This window comes from Pinus tabuliformis, chromosome 5_2 (assembly GCF_031772625.1).
Source record: "Pinus tabuliformis cultivar Carrire ecotype Pingquan chromosome 5_2, CPIR1, whole genome shotgun sequence".
Lineage (NCBI taxonomy): Eukaryota > Viridiplantae > Streptophyta > Pinopsida > Pinales > Pinaceae > Pinus > Pinus tabuliformis.
The window spans coordinates 1,117,964,123-1,117,981,404 of record NC_142306.1 but is presented as its reverse complement, the minus strand read 5'-3'; the positions used below and the strand labels follow the sequence as shown (position 1 = coordinate 1,117,981,404).

General features: G+C 40.6%; 1 protein-coding gene across 1 annotated transcript; it reads left to right on the top strand.

Annotated features, from left to right (window-relative positions):
- Window positions 1-4,477: 4,477 nt before the first annotated feature.
- On the top strand, window positions 4,478-8,620 carry LOC149163139 (uncharacterized). Its single transcript, XM_089435358.1, has 2 exons — window positions 4,478-6,082; window positions 6,653-8,620. The coding sequence occupies exons 1-2, from the start codon at window positions 4,478-4,480 to the stop codon at window positions 8,618-8,620; spliced, it is 3,573 nt and encodes a 1,190-aa protein (XP_089291484.1).
- Window positions 8,621-17,282: the final 8,662 nt, after the last annotated feature.

The following is a 17,282-nucleotide window of genomic DNA, read 5'->3' as shown; positions in this document are numbered from 1 at the left end:
ATTACCTTGCCTTTCGACCCCTTTAGCATGGGCTTTCCATAAGTATTGCTGCTGTACTCTCGAGAACTCTTCTTGAGGTAACGAGTCTAACCCTCCCATGGTTCCCTGTTTTAAGAACCCTTCCAAATCTAGGTGCTCTCTATCCAGAATCTCCTGAAGTTCATGGTCCTCCATTTCCATCTCGCTCTGGGTCATTTCCTAATCCATATCCAGTTCTACATCGCTCATCATAGCCTCTTTTTGTATATTATTGTTCTTTGTTTGGTCTTTGTCTTCCTCTGTTTCCTTGTCCTCTGGACTTCCCTCCATTCCCTGATCTACTTTTATCATCTCTTCTTCTTCCTCGAGAACTTGGAACCTATTCAGCTTAACTTGAGGCCCTTCTGCTTGATGTTGCTTAGGTCCCCGTTTGCCCCCTTTTCCTCTGTGGCTCACTTTTTGAAAGCTTTCTGTATCTTTCGTTGTGGAAGCTTTGCTCTTATTCTCTATTTTACTAAGAGGGAAATCTCTGAAAAGGTGTCCATGCTCATGGCATCTGCGACATCTAAAGGGAATATGTTCATAATCTACTGTTTGCACCCATTCTTCATCAAAAACTTCCAAGATCACCTCATCCGGTAGAGCTCCTGAGAGATCCATTTCCACATAGATTCATGCAAAGGAGGTATATTTTCCTCTTCTAGTGGCTTCAGAAGCTTTGACAAAACGCCCTAATTTACTACGTATGGCTGTTAACGATTTTGTTTGCCAGTAATCAAGAGGAAGGGAGTAAAGTCTTACCCAAACCGGAATTGATGTGAAAGTCTCCCGCTCCGGGACAAAGTTCATCATCCACGGCCTCATATAGAGGCCTGCAGCTGCGTAGAAGTAGGGCCCTCCTTCAAACACTCTGTCTTTATCCTCAATGTTAGTGAAGACCACAGTAAAGAAACCTTTTGACCCCAGATGTAGGTCAATGCTCCCTTTTGGTTTCCAATGGTATTTAATCCATGTCTGTAAAGCTTTTTCAGTGGGCCACACTCCCATGAATTTACAAATGATAGCATAAGTCCGCATGTGGTCCCTGTGTGCCTACAGAGCAGGATCATTCAGAACTACTCTGGGTGTAACCTCAGCTTTGGGTTTACAAGGTCCTTTTTGTGTCTTGGTTTTTGCTCCCTTTTCCTTGTCATTTTCTTCCTTTTCTTTTGTGCTTAAATTATCTCGATCTTTGACTCCCTCTTGCTCTTCTTCCCTGCTCTCTTTCCCTTCGTTATCAAGACCTCTGACTTCTTCCATTGGCTTTTTGCCTCGACTGGTGACAGCCTACTTGTAGGAGGGAGTGGAGCTCCCTCCTCCATGCCCTTCCATGGAGTTCAATGCCTACTGCAAACTTTCAACCTTAGCTGTTCGTCGTGCTCGTTCATTTTGTGTGCCTCTCCAAAACCTTATTCTCCTTATCTTTCTCTTCTACCATCATTCTCTAATGAAATATAAAATTTCTCATTGATTCTGTTCTTGAACCTAGCTAAAGCCACAAATTCCAACAATTTTCATTCATTCACACCACTAAGAAATGGTGAGAAACATGCATTACCATAAGTTCTAAATAAGAGAAAGAAAAAGAAAAGAAAAATACAACAAATTACTTATCTACGATGCAAGTTGTCCGTGAATTCATGGATGAGACCACACCACCCAAATAATGATATTGGTGATTACGTCCATGTCTCCCCCCAATATTCTTAATTTCAAAGAAATCTATTGATAATGAATTCTCAAGGTCAGTTCATAGGCATCAATACCACACAGTCCAACCCTGAACTTATAGGTTTAAGTCTATTTTGGAGTTTTCCACTAGCTTTTACTCTAGGTCAATATCACTCCACAACACCACCTGGCCACACCCTCCCAGCGTCTTTTTCATCATTATAGACCTCCTTATTCTCTCCCTCTCAAGGTATCTTATTCTTTTCCTTATTCATTCAACCCCATAGATTTCCCACTGAGATGTTTTTATCTCTAGGGAATGAGAGAAGATAATTTTCTATAACTATTTGGAAGTTGAAAATTCATTTTAGGGCCTTTCTATGAATTCCAAGACTTCTCACAACAAGGATAATTAATACATTTTATGTTTGTGGTAAAAGTAAATGACAGTAGGATGGATCGGGCTAGGGTTTTGAGACGAGGGTTTCGGGCGGAACCGCGTTCAGGTCACGGGTAGGAAGATCGCAGTCAGGTTCCGAGAGTAGCTGTAGGCGCAGGGGAGTTCTCCTTTTCCGGATGACTGGCAGGTGGAGGTGGACATTTGTTTTGGCGTAAGTGATTTGTTTAAGGAAATAACCATTACAGCAGCTGCAGATTTTCCGTTTCTTTCCGTTTACAAGAAGTTAGGGTAAGGGTGTCTGTCACTTTGACTGTTTGCTGTCGTTTTTCTCGGAACGACCCACCTAACCATGGTTAATCCCTCCGAATTAGTGGACCTGGACCCAGAAATGGAAGATATCCTCTCAATGTGGGGGAAGGATCCCACTGTTCAAAACGTGGAACAATACTTTGGAGCTTTCGAGTTGTCAAGGTTGGAGTCTTTTTCACAGGAGGTAAAACCATCTTTTCTGCATCAAAGCAAGGGTCCTGGCAGAGAGGCCTCCAGATCCAGAAATCCGGCTTCTCACAAGCAGGTGGTAAGGGAGAATGCGACGGATGGATCGAAAGTAGATGTTTTTTCTTCTGATACAAAGGGCAAAGCAGAAACAAGCAGGATTGTGCCATCAAAGGGTTTCGAAGATATAACAAATTTGGGGCTCTATTCCGGCCTCGGCTCAACAAGGGTTTCTGGAGGTTTCCCCACGCTCTCTAGGGTTTCTCTGCAAAGAGATTTCCCTTTACCAAAAGAAGGCTCTGTAGGAGGTTTCGTTGACAGCTTAGTAGGGGAGCGGGAAGGTTTCGATGGAACGGCGGCTGGTCATCTATTGTCAGGGACCCCCGATCCCGTTTTCTCTGCCCAGTTTCAGTCACAGCCGGAGATAGATTTCCCTGTGGACTTGGCACAGGAGGACCCAAAACGGACTGATGGCCGCGGGGAAACTAGGGCCTCTGCGGACGAGTTAAGGAATAAAGGGGCGAAAAGGAAAACACAAAGGCCAATTGGATCTCAGGAGATTGAAGGGAACCTTGTCCTAGGGATGGAGGTCTCCATAGAAGAAACCCTAGCCGTTGCAGACTGCACCCTAGTCGGAAGGGCAAGAGGTAAGAAATTTTCATCGGAATTTCTTCAAGCATGGGGTGAAAATTGTTTCGTCTCTGATAGACCGTTTCAGTTTGAGGCTCAATGTTTAGCGAAAGGGTGGTTCAAGTTCAGTTTCGAGGACAAGGAGTCGGCAGAATGGGTGCTTGAACGAAACTGGAATATAGGGAACATTCCGGTTCTGTTGAAAAAATGGACCCCCCTTTTTGATGCTATCAAAGAGAGAACTGATGAGTTTCCGGTTTGGGTGAGAGCTCCGGGTCTACCATCGTTTCTTTGGACAGAAGCTGTGTTCAAAGCCATCGGGAACAGGTTGGGTTCCTTCTTGGAAGCAGATATGTCCTTCCTGGAGACGAAGAACAGAGCGATGGCCCGCATTCTGGTATGCCTCAACCCGAGCAGAGGCTTGGCACAAAAAATCAATTTACAATACAAAGACTATGTGTTCGAACAGCTTTTGGATTATGAGCACTTGCCGTTTAGGTGCCATCGCTGTCATGAGTATGGGCACCTGGCAAAGGACTGTCCGCTGCTCAGAAGAAGGAGACGCTTTCGGAGGACCTCAGCTTTCAGAGAAACTGTTCTAAATCATTCTCAGGCGCCTAAGGAGAAAGAAGTTCCGGCGAAGCAGGCCACAGTAGAAATGGAGATTGAGGAGACACCAAAAGAGCCATTGTCTGAAGACCCCCAAAACCAAGAGGCTGCACAGACCACTGAATCTCATCCGGCGGAAGATGTGGAGGAGAACGCAAAGATTGCACCTGCAGAACAAAATCCTCTCAGCGAGACTGAAAAGGGTATGTGCTCAGGGCTCCCTCTATCCTCACTTAATTCTCCTGAGCATGATTCTGTTTCAATGCATGTCTCGCCTTCAAACATTCCATCTCATATAAATATCATAAACGAAAACATGGAACCTGCAATGACCTCCCCTGATGTAGACTCTATTTCGGCTGCCATGCCGTCTCTTGATTTGAATTGTGAAGATTTGTGGCCCCCTCTTGTCCACCCAGCTCCTCGCACCCCATGCCCCTACAACCTTAGATCTATGGGAGGGAAGCCTGGTATGTCGGGGGTTATTGGAGGCTTAGGACAGTCGTCCTCTCAGAGCTGTGCCAAAAACAAGAGAGGTAGGAAATCGGACCTATCTAAGGCAAAACTTAAAGCCAAGCTGGACGTAGCAGATGGAAAACAATACTCTATCCCCGGGGTTCTTAGAGCAGTGCAGTCCCCTGTTTCTGTTATTAAATGATTTTGTCATCCTGGAATTGTAGAGGTTTGGCCAGTAAACCTAAAAAATTGGCCCTGAAAGATTGGATCCTTAATTCAAATGTTGATATTCTTTTTTTGCAAGAAACTTTGGGGAAGGCTTCTGAGATAGAATCAATGCTAAAGGCTCTCCTACCAGGATGGACCTTTTCTGCAATAGATTCATCAGGCCACTCGGGGGGCCTAGCAATTGGGTTTAAAGAAGGTCGCATTAAGGTCATTAACCAATGGGGGATGAAACAAGTTATGGGCATGGAGGTTTTTTCTCCTGATTTCACCTTTCCCATCTCAATAGTAAATATTTATGGCCCATGTCAAGGAAGGGAGTCTTTCTGGGATGATTTGATGACAAAATCCTTGATGAAGTCCTCTTTGTTGATTGTGGGGGGTGATCTAAATTTCTCTATAGGCAGAGCTGAAGCATGGGGTCCATCAGCTAGAGAAGATCCCCTATCGGCTTTCTTCCTTAATCTTCTCTCGGAAAACAACCTCTTAGATCCTTCCCCGATCAAACTCAAGCCTACCTGGAGGAACAGAAGGGTAGGGGAGGATCGGATCGCCAAAAGATTAGATCGTTTCCTGTTATCTGAGGACCTAACTTCTAAAGCTCCTATTCTCAGACAGTGGGTTGAGGAAATAGGCAACTCAGATCACTTCCCTGTTTTTTTGGATCTCTCTTTCCCTCCCCCAAAACCTCCTGCCCCCTTTAAATTCAATTCCTCTTGGCTCCAAGATCCATCTTTCAATAACCTTTTTAAGGAAACATGGATCCATCCTGACAGAAATGCAAGAGAGGATAAGAGCTACCTGTTCATGGAGAATCTCAAAAGATTGAAGAAAGCAACAATCTCCTGGGCAAAGGACAGGAAATTGAAACAGAATGAAGAACTGAATAGAATCAGGGAGGAGCTGAAGCTTATGGAAAGCACTGAGGAAGATGGATATATTTCGCAGGCTTCAAAGGACAGAATCCTTCATCTGGAGAAGCTTCAAAACAAAATCCTCTTGGATAAGGAAGAAGAATGGAGGCTTAAGAGTAGGGCAATATGGCTAAAATCAGGGGATGAAAATACTAGTTTTTTTCATAACTATGCCAAAGGCAGGAAATCTGTTAATACTATTTGGAGCCTTAAAGATGAAGAAGGGAGGGAGGTCAACTCTTTTTCAGATCTCTCTGGTTTAGGACAGAGACATTTCCAGAATATTTTCTCTGATCCGGGAGAGGCTACCATAGCAGAAGTCATAAGAACAGCGCAATGTTTCCCAAGATTCATTGAGGAGGATGAAGCAGAAGAGCTTTCAATCCCTGTTTCCAAGGAGGAGGTTGAAGCAGCTATGAAACATATGGCCAAGGATAAAAGTCCAGGCCCTGATGGCTGGACTATAGAACTCTTTCTCTCTTTCTTCGACCAAATAGGCTCTGAAATTACTGAGGTAGTAGAAGAATCAAGACAGAAAGGAGAAGTCTACAGACCTTTCAATTCAACTTTTATTGCTCTCATACCAAAGAAGGATGATCCGGAGAGCTTTGAAGATTTCAGACCAATCTCCTTGTGCAATTGTATTTACAAGATCATTGCTAAGGTTATAGCTATCAGAATTGCTCCTATCCTGTCAAGAAATATCTCAATGGAACAATTTGGTTTTTTGGACGGAAGACAAATTCATGAAGCCATTGGAGTAGCCCAGGAGGTAATTCATAGTGTCAGACTGAAGAAAAAGAAGGGAGCGGTCCTCAAAATAGATCTTTCTAAAGCATATGACCGAATAAACTGGCTCTACCTCCGGATGCTGCTTACTCATGTGGGCTTCAACTATCCTTTTATTAGTTGGATTATGGGTTGTATCTCAAATGTCAGTTTTGCAGTTCTGATCAATGGAGCAGCCTCCCCTTTTTTTAATAGCCAAAGAGGCCTCAGGCAAGGATGTCCTTTATCCCCTCTCCTGTTTCTTCTAGTGGCAGAAGGGCTAAGCAGATTGATTCACAAAGCCAGAAGAGAGGAGAAGGTAAAAGGTATTGAGGTAGCAATTAATCTTTTTATCACTCACCTGCTTTTTGTCGATGATATATTGATTTTCACCAATGGATCTTTTAATGAACTTAAGGAGTTAAAATGCATTTTCGATCTATTTCTGAAAGCTACTGGAATGCAGATAAACTCTAGGAAATCACAAGTTTGTGTGGCAGATTTTGACAGAAGAGAAAGGACCAGGATGGCTAATCTTTTCCCCTTCCCCCATCAGCCACTGGACTCTCCTTTCAAATATCTGGGGTTTTGGCTAAAGCCAGCAGCATATAAAAAAGAGGACTGGAACTGGCTCATAGCAAAGATAGAAGCCAGAATTTCACATTGGAGCTTCAAGTGGCTCTCCAGAGCTGGCAGATTGACCCTCATCAAATCAGTATTGTTAGCCATTCCAGTATACTGGGCTGCTTTAACCTGGGTCCCTAAAGGAGTGATGGAGAAAATCAGAAGAATTTGCTGCAGATTTCTATGGGAAGGAACAAAAGAATCCTCTGTCTTACCCTGGGTGGCATGGGATAAGGTGGCCAGACCAAAAGATTGGGGAGGTTGGGGAATAAAAAGGCTCCCTGAGTTCAGTCTTTCCCTAGCAGCTAAATCAGGCTGGAGATTAATCTCCATGGAGAATCTTTGGACAAGGGTGGTTAAAAGGAAGTACATCGATCCAGTTCCTGTGGAAGACTGGATTCGGAGCCAAGATAAGAAAATGAAGAATATTTCAGCTATCTGGAAGGCCACGGTGGAAGCTTTTTCTGTGATTGAACAAGGATTAGCTTGGAAAGTGGGAGATGGAAGACATATCAGAATCGGCAGGGATCCCTGGGTAGGTTGTAATGAAGCTTTTGCCTTGTCACCTGGGCTTCTCAGACATCTTGACAGCAAAGGAATTACAACTCTAAATCAGGTGGAGAAAGTAGGCCAATCTACCTTATGGGGACAGGCTTGGCAGAATGATGAAGACCTAGGAATAAATGTCAGATGGAAGAACGAATGGGTTGCTTACATCAAAGAACTGCACCGCTCAAATGTCAGGCTTAAAGACGAACCAGATCGTTTGATTTGGGCTCAAGGCAAAACAGGGGATTATTCCCCAAAAGATGGATATACTTTCTTAATGGAAAAGAAAGGCTGGGGAATACCAGACTGGTGGGCAAAAAACATATGGAAACTAAAATGCCCTGCCAAGGCCAGGCTTTTCCTATGGTGCATTCTAAAAAGGAAGGTCCCAACCTGGGACATCTTACAAGCCAGATTCTTAGTTGGGCCTGGGAGATGCCCCTTATGCAAGTCTGAAGAGGAATCTATCAGTCATCTTTTTACAGCCTGTGCAGTCTCAAAAAAAATTTGGGAGGAGGTAACCATTTTGCTCAAGGTGAAGGCTCAGTGGGGTCATGATCCTCTGGAAGAAGCTTGGAGGAAATGGTGGCAAAACTACCCGGAGGGAAACATGAGAAACCTGCCTCTTATATTCTTTTGGGGTGTATGGCTAGCTAGGAACAAAAGTTTGTTTCAAGACAAGGACACTCCCACATCCGCCATTGCTATCAACTGTGCTGCTATATACTCTGCCATTCCGATCCCTGAAGCCAAAAATCCAAATAAAAATCAAAAGCCTGTTAATATACTGGAGGGCATTCCTTGGGCATTTTTTGATGGGGCATCCCAGAATAATAAGGCTGGAGCGGGCCTGTGCATACACTTGAATCCTGATCATACTTTAAAAGCATCTGTAGGGCTAGGACCTGGTACAAATAACTACGCTGAGCTGTCTGCCTTGCGCCTTCTCCTATGCTGGTTACTTCAAAGAAATATCTTCACAATTCAAATCTTCGGAGACTCATTGAATGTCATAAAATGGGTTAATGGAAATGCATCTTGTCAAAACCAGATTCTGAAGACTCTTGTTGAAGAAATTATGTTTTTAAAGACATCTTTTAATAGTTTTACCATTTGCCACATCTACAGGGATAAAAATGAGGAAGCAGACCAGCTTTCTAAGGCTGGTATACAACAAGATTTGGGCAGCTGGACAGTAGAAGAAATCAGACAGGGGCATTCATCCTTTTCTCATCAGCCCCCTTATGCTCCGCCTCAGTGATCGAAGCACATCTTTTATTTTTGTCAGCAGTTCCACGGTCACTTTGATTTTTTGTTCACAGTTTTTTCATCATATCACTGCTTTATTTATTTCATGAGCTGTATAAACAGTAAACAAAAACACTTATTATACAGCTTTCCGTTGTATCCCAGACATATTTTAAATCCTGTAAGGGGTTGTTTTCCTTCTCTGAAGGAGACCCCAGAGTATGCATGTTTCAGCTTGTATTTAAGCCTCCAGCCGGGAGGAAGACTTTATATGTTTTTATCAGCAGTATCAGTTCATATGAAGAACAAAACAGCAACTAAATGAGCCATCAGATCGGCTCAAGTTCTCAACAGAATGTAAACTTTTTATATGTTTTCAATAAAAGTTTTGCTTTTTTCTTTGGAAAAAAAAAAAAGTAAATGACAGTAAGTAAACAATATATACAATGACTGGGGGTGTTACATCTTCCCCCCCTTTTGCGAAACATTGTCCCTAGTGTTTACACTTGTCCTTGAAACAGGCCAGGATATGCTTGTTGCATAAAGTTTTCATCCTCCTAGGTGGCCTCCTCTGGGCTAAATTTCCTCCACTGCACTTTAACTTGGGTGATAACTTGATTCTGTAACATTGTTTCTCTCTGATCGAGGATATGTAGAAACTACCAAGAACTCTTCATCTGAATCGACCTATTTCACAATCATAATACTACCACTAGTTCTATTTAATCACTGAGTCACAACATACATATATACATATAAATTTCATCATTACATTTTGACCTATACGTATTACCAATTAATGATATGTCTAGGATCATATATATATTTGTTTAACAATGAAACATGAAACACATTATGGAATCATGTATGACTTGGTAGTGCAAGTTGGTATGTTACAGGTCCAACCCTTTCCAAAATCTGGTAGGTTCTACAATATTGGGGTGCTAATTTTGCACAACCACCCCACCTTAAAGTACTTTTCTTAGGTTTAACTCACACATAAATGTGATCTTCCACGTGAAATTCTTGGTAGGTCACCTTCTTGTTTGCATAAGACTTATGGTTGTCTTCAGTATCTTTTAAATTTTGTCAGATCCTTTTTACCAATTGTTCCATTTCTACTAGCATATCGGGCCCTAGTATTGAATTATCTTCAAGCATACTCCAATTAGTGGGTGTTTCACATATATTACCATACAATACCTCAAAAGGGCTTATTTTCAATTACTCATGGTAGCTATTATTATATGTGAATTCAACTAAGTAGAGATATTCCTCCCACTTGATTGGTTATTGCATTACATACATTCTTAACATATTATGAAGTACCTGATTCACTCGCTTAGTCTTCCCATCAGTTTGTGGGTGATATGTAATACCAAACTAAACCTGAGTACCCAACCCAATAAAAATGGCTTTCCAGAATATAGAGGTGAAATTCACATCCCTATCAGAAATTACCACTTTTGGCATACCATGTAATCATAATATTTCTTTCATAAATATATCTACAATTTCTACAATCTTGTAGTTGGATTTAACAGGAATAAAATGGGTTGTTTTTCTCAATTTATCCACCACTAATATGATGGAATCATTTTTCTTCCTAGATCTAGGCATACCCATTATAAAATCTAATGTAATAGTGTCCCATTTCCACTTAGGAATAGGTAGTGGGTGAAGCAAACCAATAGGGTGTTGGTGCTCAGCCTTAACTTGTGTTGGGTGTGGAGCCCAATTGTCCTCTTTATTCAGAGGTATCACCGCATTGGACCCTAGTTCATAATGTGGAAGCAATGCCGCCCATAATATTTGTGCTGCAAGAGGGGTCCAGTGGGGGCAACAACGATCTTTAGGAATCCCCCCCCCCGACGAGAGACTAGGGGTAGCACCCCCGAAGCTAAAAATAGATGTTAAATTGCCTTATAAAATGTTGTAATTTCGTAGTCAATCTGGGCCATTCATAAGGCAGAGATCTGACGGTAGAAGTTATGTTTAATTTAGGGTTTTTTTCCCTAGAAGGCAACCCCTCAGTATATATGAGGAAATTGTATTAGGTCTATGTATATATGTATTCTAAGTGAGAAAGAGAGAGGAGATTGTGTGAGAGCAAAGAGAGAATTACAACGGATCTGCTGTAGGTTGTATCTCTTCATTTTGTTGGATAATATAAAAGGAAGGACTGGTTATTTCTCTATGGACGTAGCCCAAATTGGGTGAACCACGTATATCTGTGTCTCTCTTGTTTTATGTGTTTTCTGTGTTTATATTTCTGCAATATATTTTATGTGTTCCATTGCTCTGTAGAACAATCTAGCATTCCAGGAATTTGGCTAAATATTAAATAATTTCATTCCTCATACCAGGCCAAAAGTGGCCTTTTTCATTGCCAACAATATTTTTTGATAACCAGGATGGGAAACTTATGGACTTCTATGAAATTCATCCAACATAAATTGTTTAATAGTTTTCTGATTTGGAACATATGTTCTTCCCCTAAAATTCAACAAACTATCATTGTTTATACCATATTTAGATTAATTTCCAGCATTTTGTGCTTGTTTGGCCTGCTGCCATAAAATCTTGTACTCTGGATCCTTTAGAGAAAATTCTTTGATTTGTTCAAAGAAGCTAATTTCTATTTGACTATAGGAAATCTCATACACATAATGAAATTTCCTACTTAACACTTCAGCCACATGATTTCCTTTTCCTTTAAGATGCCTAATGTCAAATTCAAGTTCTCATAGAAAGGAGGTCAGTCTCGCTTGGCATGCCTTTAGATTACGTTGCTTAAAGAAACTTGTCAAACTGTTATGATCAATCATTAATAGGAATATTTTCCCTAATAAGTAATGTATCCATACCTTCAAAGTGTGGACTATTGCAGTCAGTTCTAAGTCATAAGAAGAATATCTTTGCTTGCAATCTTTCAACTTACGTGATTCAAAAGATATTACTCTACCTTTTGGCATCATAACACCTCCAACACCTTCTTGGAATGCATCTATGCAAACTATAAATTATTTCTCTGGTCTGCAACTTTCAGTACAGGGGCTATAGTTAATGCTTGGAATGTCAACAGGTTATATTCAAAGCATATACTCTTTCTCTGGGTAGATATATCCTTTGTCTAGTAACTCCCACAACTACATCTTAAGTTCAGTTAATCCATGTATGTTCATATGATAAGGAGCTTTTGACACTATTGTCGCTCCTGGGATTAATTCTATCGTAAATTTAATATCTCTTTTAGGAGTTAACCCTAGAATTTCCTCTGGAAATACATCCACAAGTTCTTGAATAATTGGTATGTTTTCCAAGGAAGTTATCATATCCTTAAAATTTTTATAGCCCATCTACACAACATATATTTGAAAACCCTTCCAGATGCACTTGATCAACTGATTAGTTGTGATAGGTCATAATTTAATGGCTCTTTTAATCCCCTAAATTTCTTGTCTAACACCTTCCTTAGTGAGGAAAATAATGGTTGTCTTTATAGTTCACCAAAGACACATGTCTTTCTAGCCAGTCCATTCTGATTAACACATCATAATAAAATAAGGGAAACATATTTAAATTTACTTTAATCTATTTTCCTGCTATCTCAATAGGACAATTCTCTACTTTCACGATCACTGTTCTCTTATCCCCAATAGCTAGTTTCACTAACCAATGGTTTTTAAATTTAACAATTTGAAAATGAAATAGCTCAACTATTTTTGGATTAAAATAACCCAGCCTTGAACCTGGGTCTATTAAAATAGAGAAAAATGGTTAGCTATTTTACCTTCAAGTTCTATCATCGCAGGTTGGTACTCAGCCCGGTGATCCACCAAAGCATCATTAATCCTTGGTATAGTTCTTTCTACCTCCCCAACTATAGAGGCTTCTTGTATGATTGCAGTCAACTCTGCTTCGATACAATGAAGACAAATTTTATAATAATGGGGCTCCCCACAACCCCACCATTGCAGAGGGGTTTTTTACGATTGACTAGGCTCTAGTTTTCTTGACACCTCAACTTGTATTATTTCCCCTTGCGGTCTAAATTACTATTGATTCTTCCCTAAAAGTCTATTCTTGCATTTACTGTGTGCATTCTTAACTCTGGTAGTTTTCATATTCTTGGTATTTAGAAAAAAATTCTTCCCCTTTTTATTTTTCAAACTTTTTCCATTCTGCTTCATTTGCTGGTAGCAAATTCAGGCATTCCAGATAGCTTCATCCATCATCTTCATATTATAAAATTCTAGTCTTTCCTTCATGAAGGATGGTAAACTACTAACAAAACATTGCACCTTAGATTTCTCTGCACAAATATAGGGAACATGCTTCAATAGAGAAGTAAAATTGGTTATAAATTCATCTACGAACTGTTGTCCTAATTTCAAATCATGGAACTCTTTTGACTTTCATCATAGAATCATTACGTTAAATATTTATCCTTAAATTGTTTTGGAAATCGTCCCAAGTTACTTCTTTCTCGTCAACTCCTTGGACATGTTTAGATTCTTCCCACCATAGGGTCGATTTCCCTTACAACTAATAAATTTCCAACCTAGCCTTTAAATCGTCATTATATTCATAGATCTGGAAGTATTTATTCATGTTGATTAACCAAGCCTCAACAACTTTCTCCACTTCTCCATCAAATGTTGGAGGTTTCATTTTCTTGAATTCTCCTTGCAATTCAACATTTTGTCTCTTGGTCCCTTTTCCACCAAAAGCATTTTCAGATCCTTCATATTATCAATTTGGTCTCCTTGAATTTCTAGGTTTTCCTCTATTTGTTGGTGTATCTTAGGTCTATTTCTATCACCAAGACTCAGATTCAACTCTCTTTGGTTATTTCTATTAGAAAGGCTCTTCAAAATCCTTTCTAGTTCTTGCCTCAACCTCTCGTTATCAACTCTTAAATTTTTCATCTCATCTTGTAACTATTGGACTATCTCCAGCAAGATCATATTTATAGTATGGGACTCCACATCTCCAGATTACCTTTAGCCATTGGCACAGGTCCGGAACCCACTGATGGTCTCCCGGGTGGAGTGGTTCCAGTTCCTCTTCTCATGTCGCTTCTACTTTCTGCATCATTAAAACTTGTTATTTTCCAATTACCCAAACAAGAAACAATGTTGAAACCATGACACTCTAATACTACTTATAACATCCATCCATACTACTAAAAAAAAATTACTAATTACATTATCATAGAAAAATTACGACTCCATCATCCACGTACATATATGCAATGTTATATAGTTAAAAATCACGGTTCAAATCCTTTCTTTATAATAATTGGTTTTCATGCCCAACATAACTCTTACACTATGGTTATATATTAACCTCACAACCTAGATTACAACATTTTCTAGAAGTCTCACTCTCCCAATGGCATATAGCTAGGACTAATGAATGTCTGAAATAAATGAATATAAAATACCTCGAGTGAAGAGCATGATTTTCTATCTAAAAGGTGCATGCTTATTATTACACTTGGTTCACAATTAAATGAGTTATGGAGAGTTCAATGTTGGAAATAATACTGAGAGGGCGGGGGTGAATCAGTATTATCAAATTCTTTTCAATATATCTTCCAAATTTATACTTTAAGATATTCTTCAAATATTGATCATTAGTGTGTATGTCAGTACCATATAATAATGAACAAGAGCAAGAAAAAATAGATAAGCACACCAAAGAACACCAGATATAAGGTGGAAACCCAATGTGGGTGAAAACCACCTGCTGCAATATGTCTCTATCTTCTTTCAATTAGAAACTTCTTTTACAAGGATTTTGTACTGGTGCAGTCCTTTACCAGTATGCGGGCTACAACCTGCAGAGAGCTACAACTTTTCTACAACCCCCTTTGCTCTTTTACTTCTTTAAGGACCACGTTTCATTAATTTTTCAGACTGGATCCAAGAAGATCAAATAATCATCAAGTACATGCAAATCACCCAATGTCCTTATACAATCAACCAATGAATCACCCAACTTCTCAGAATGCTGTAAACAGAAAAGTAAGACCAGAAAACTAAACCCAGAACTCTGTAGCAATAGATAAAATGCAGTCAATAGTTATTTCAAAAGAAGACCGCAACTTCACCACTATCCGCCTGCGGATATCCGTAGCTCTTCTGTGCCTTGACTACGCAGATCCGCACCCTATCCTCTTGTGCTCTGCGTACCTCCGCACCTATCCTTCTGCTTTCCTACGTACTTCCGCTTAGATCCGCAGCTATACAGTCTGCCTGACTGCGTACCTCTGCACTGTTCTTTCTGCTCCCCTGCGTACCTCCGCATACTGCCTTCTTTTGCGCTGCGTACCTCGCACTGCGCCTTCTTCTGGGCTTCGTATCCCCGCACTATGCCTTCTTGTATGCAGCGGACCCTCGCACTTGCACTGTAGATTACCTGCGAACCTCTGATTAGGGCCAAATTAACAGTCCTCCAATGTACCACAGTCAGTCAGATCCATAGATCTGATCACGTGCCTGAGAGATCACGTCCTATCAACAAATCCGCCTCAACAAATTTCACCTTGATTTAGATCTAGCTCCTTAAACTGATTACCAAAAATTCAGATCTTAAGATATTCAATTTTCACAAGTGTCTAGCCAAGTAATCTCCTCTCCTTTTTATAGGCAAGCCCTTTTTCACACCATGGGACAGAACCATCGAAAACCAATACAAGGGATCCAAACCGGGGTTCAATAGTTTAGATCCTATACCATGGGCCAAAACCATAGGATCATGAATGATAGGCTAAATACCAAGCGCCAAACATAAGGAACCCCATGTGAGTGCGCTTTTTTGCATTGGAGTAAGTGAACTGGGGGACCGCACTTTATGAACAGATAACCTGCGGGTATGTTCACACCTCCTGGACGGTGAACCTGTGGGTCCGCACCTTTTGAACCAAGCACCTGCGAACCTCTTATTTTTCATTATTTTGAGAGCCTGAACAGAGTTTTGCTACTTGAGTGAGTTGCCATCAAGTACAACACCTGTACCATAGAGCCGAACCAGAATCATAATGCCAACAATCTCCCCCTTTGGACTTGATGGCAACCTCAAGATCCTCAACGTCATTCTCCCCCTTTGTCATCAAGGGCAAAGGGTTGTGCTCCCCCTGAGAACATGCTCCCCCTGACTATGAACCAGATCTGCAAAAGGAAAGAAACTTCTTCAAGAAGAACCATAATCCACTAAACACCATAATTGACCATGAAAGAGATAGAGACATATTGCAGCACTATTCAGATCAGCATCCATGATCTCCTTCTATACTTCCTCCAAGATCTTCTACCATAATTCCAACAATGCATTATATGTTCCCCCCGAACCTATGCCATTCGATCTTCGACCAATCCGCAACCCAGCAAATGTACGCATATACCCCATATGAAACTTGCGTACAACCAACAATCTCTGAAACAGATGAGATTCAACAACAGGATGATGCATCAACAACCCCCAGCTTTTGCCTAAGGTATTCAAAGGTCTCCCTGGGCAATGGTTTGGTGAGTATATCAGCAACTTGTTCCTTAGAAGGAACATACTCCAACTTGACCTTTTGTTCAAGCACTTGTTCCTTGAGAAAGTGATACTTGATCGGTATGTGCTTGGTCTTTGAATGCATGAATAGGTTCTTTGAAATGCTGATTGCACTTGTATTATCACATAAGATGGAGATAGGTGATGTACAAGTAATTTGAAAATCCTGCAAGGTCTGCATCATCCAAAGGAGTTGAGTACAGCAAGATGCAGCAGCCACATATTCCGCTTCAGTTGTAGATAAAGCAATCGAACTCTATTTCTTGCTGAACCAACATACTAATCTAGAACCCATAAAGAATGCACCACCACTTGTGCTTTTCCTGTCATCCACGCTTCCAGCCCAATCTGCATCAGTATAAGCATGAAGTGTGAGATCTGTATCTCTAGGATACCATAAACCATAGTTTTGAGTTCCTTGAAGGTACTTGAAAATTCTCTTTACTGCCTAAAGATGAGTTTCCTTTGGATTTGCCTGAAATCTTCCAACTATTCCCACTGCATGCATGATTTCTGGTCGGGTACCTGTCAAATAAAGAAGACTTCCAATCATAGATCTGTAGGTTGGTTGATGCACTGCTGCTGATTCATCATTTTCACTGAGGCTACATCCTGTGACCATGGGGGTACATACTGGTTTTGCATCTTCCATGTCGTATTTCTTCAAAATATGCTTGAGATACTTGGTTTGAGACAAGAAAATACCATCTTCATTTTGTTGGATTTGCAAACCAAGAAAATATGTTAGTTCTCCAAGCAAAGACATTTCGAATTCTTTCTGCATCACCAAGGCAAAGCTTTGACTCATAGCTTCTTCATTGCTGCCAAAGATAATATCATCTACATACACAACAAGTATTAGCAATTTGTCATTTTCAACTTTTATATAGAGATTGCTATCTGTTGAACCTTTTGAGAAACCTTGTTGATGAAGATATTTGTCCAAGCGGTAGTACCAAGCCCTTGGAGCCTGTTTAAGACCATAGAGAGCCTTTTTCAATCTACATACAAGATTTGGATCATTCCCAAGAATGAAACCATCTGACTGCTCAATGTATACTTCTTCTTCTAAGTCTCCATTCAGAAAGGCTGATTTCACATCCATT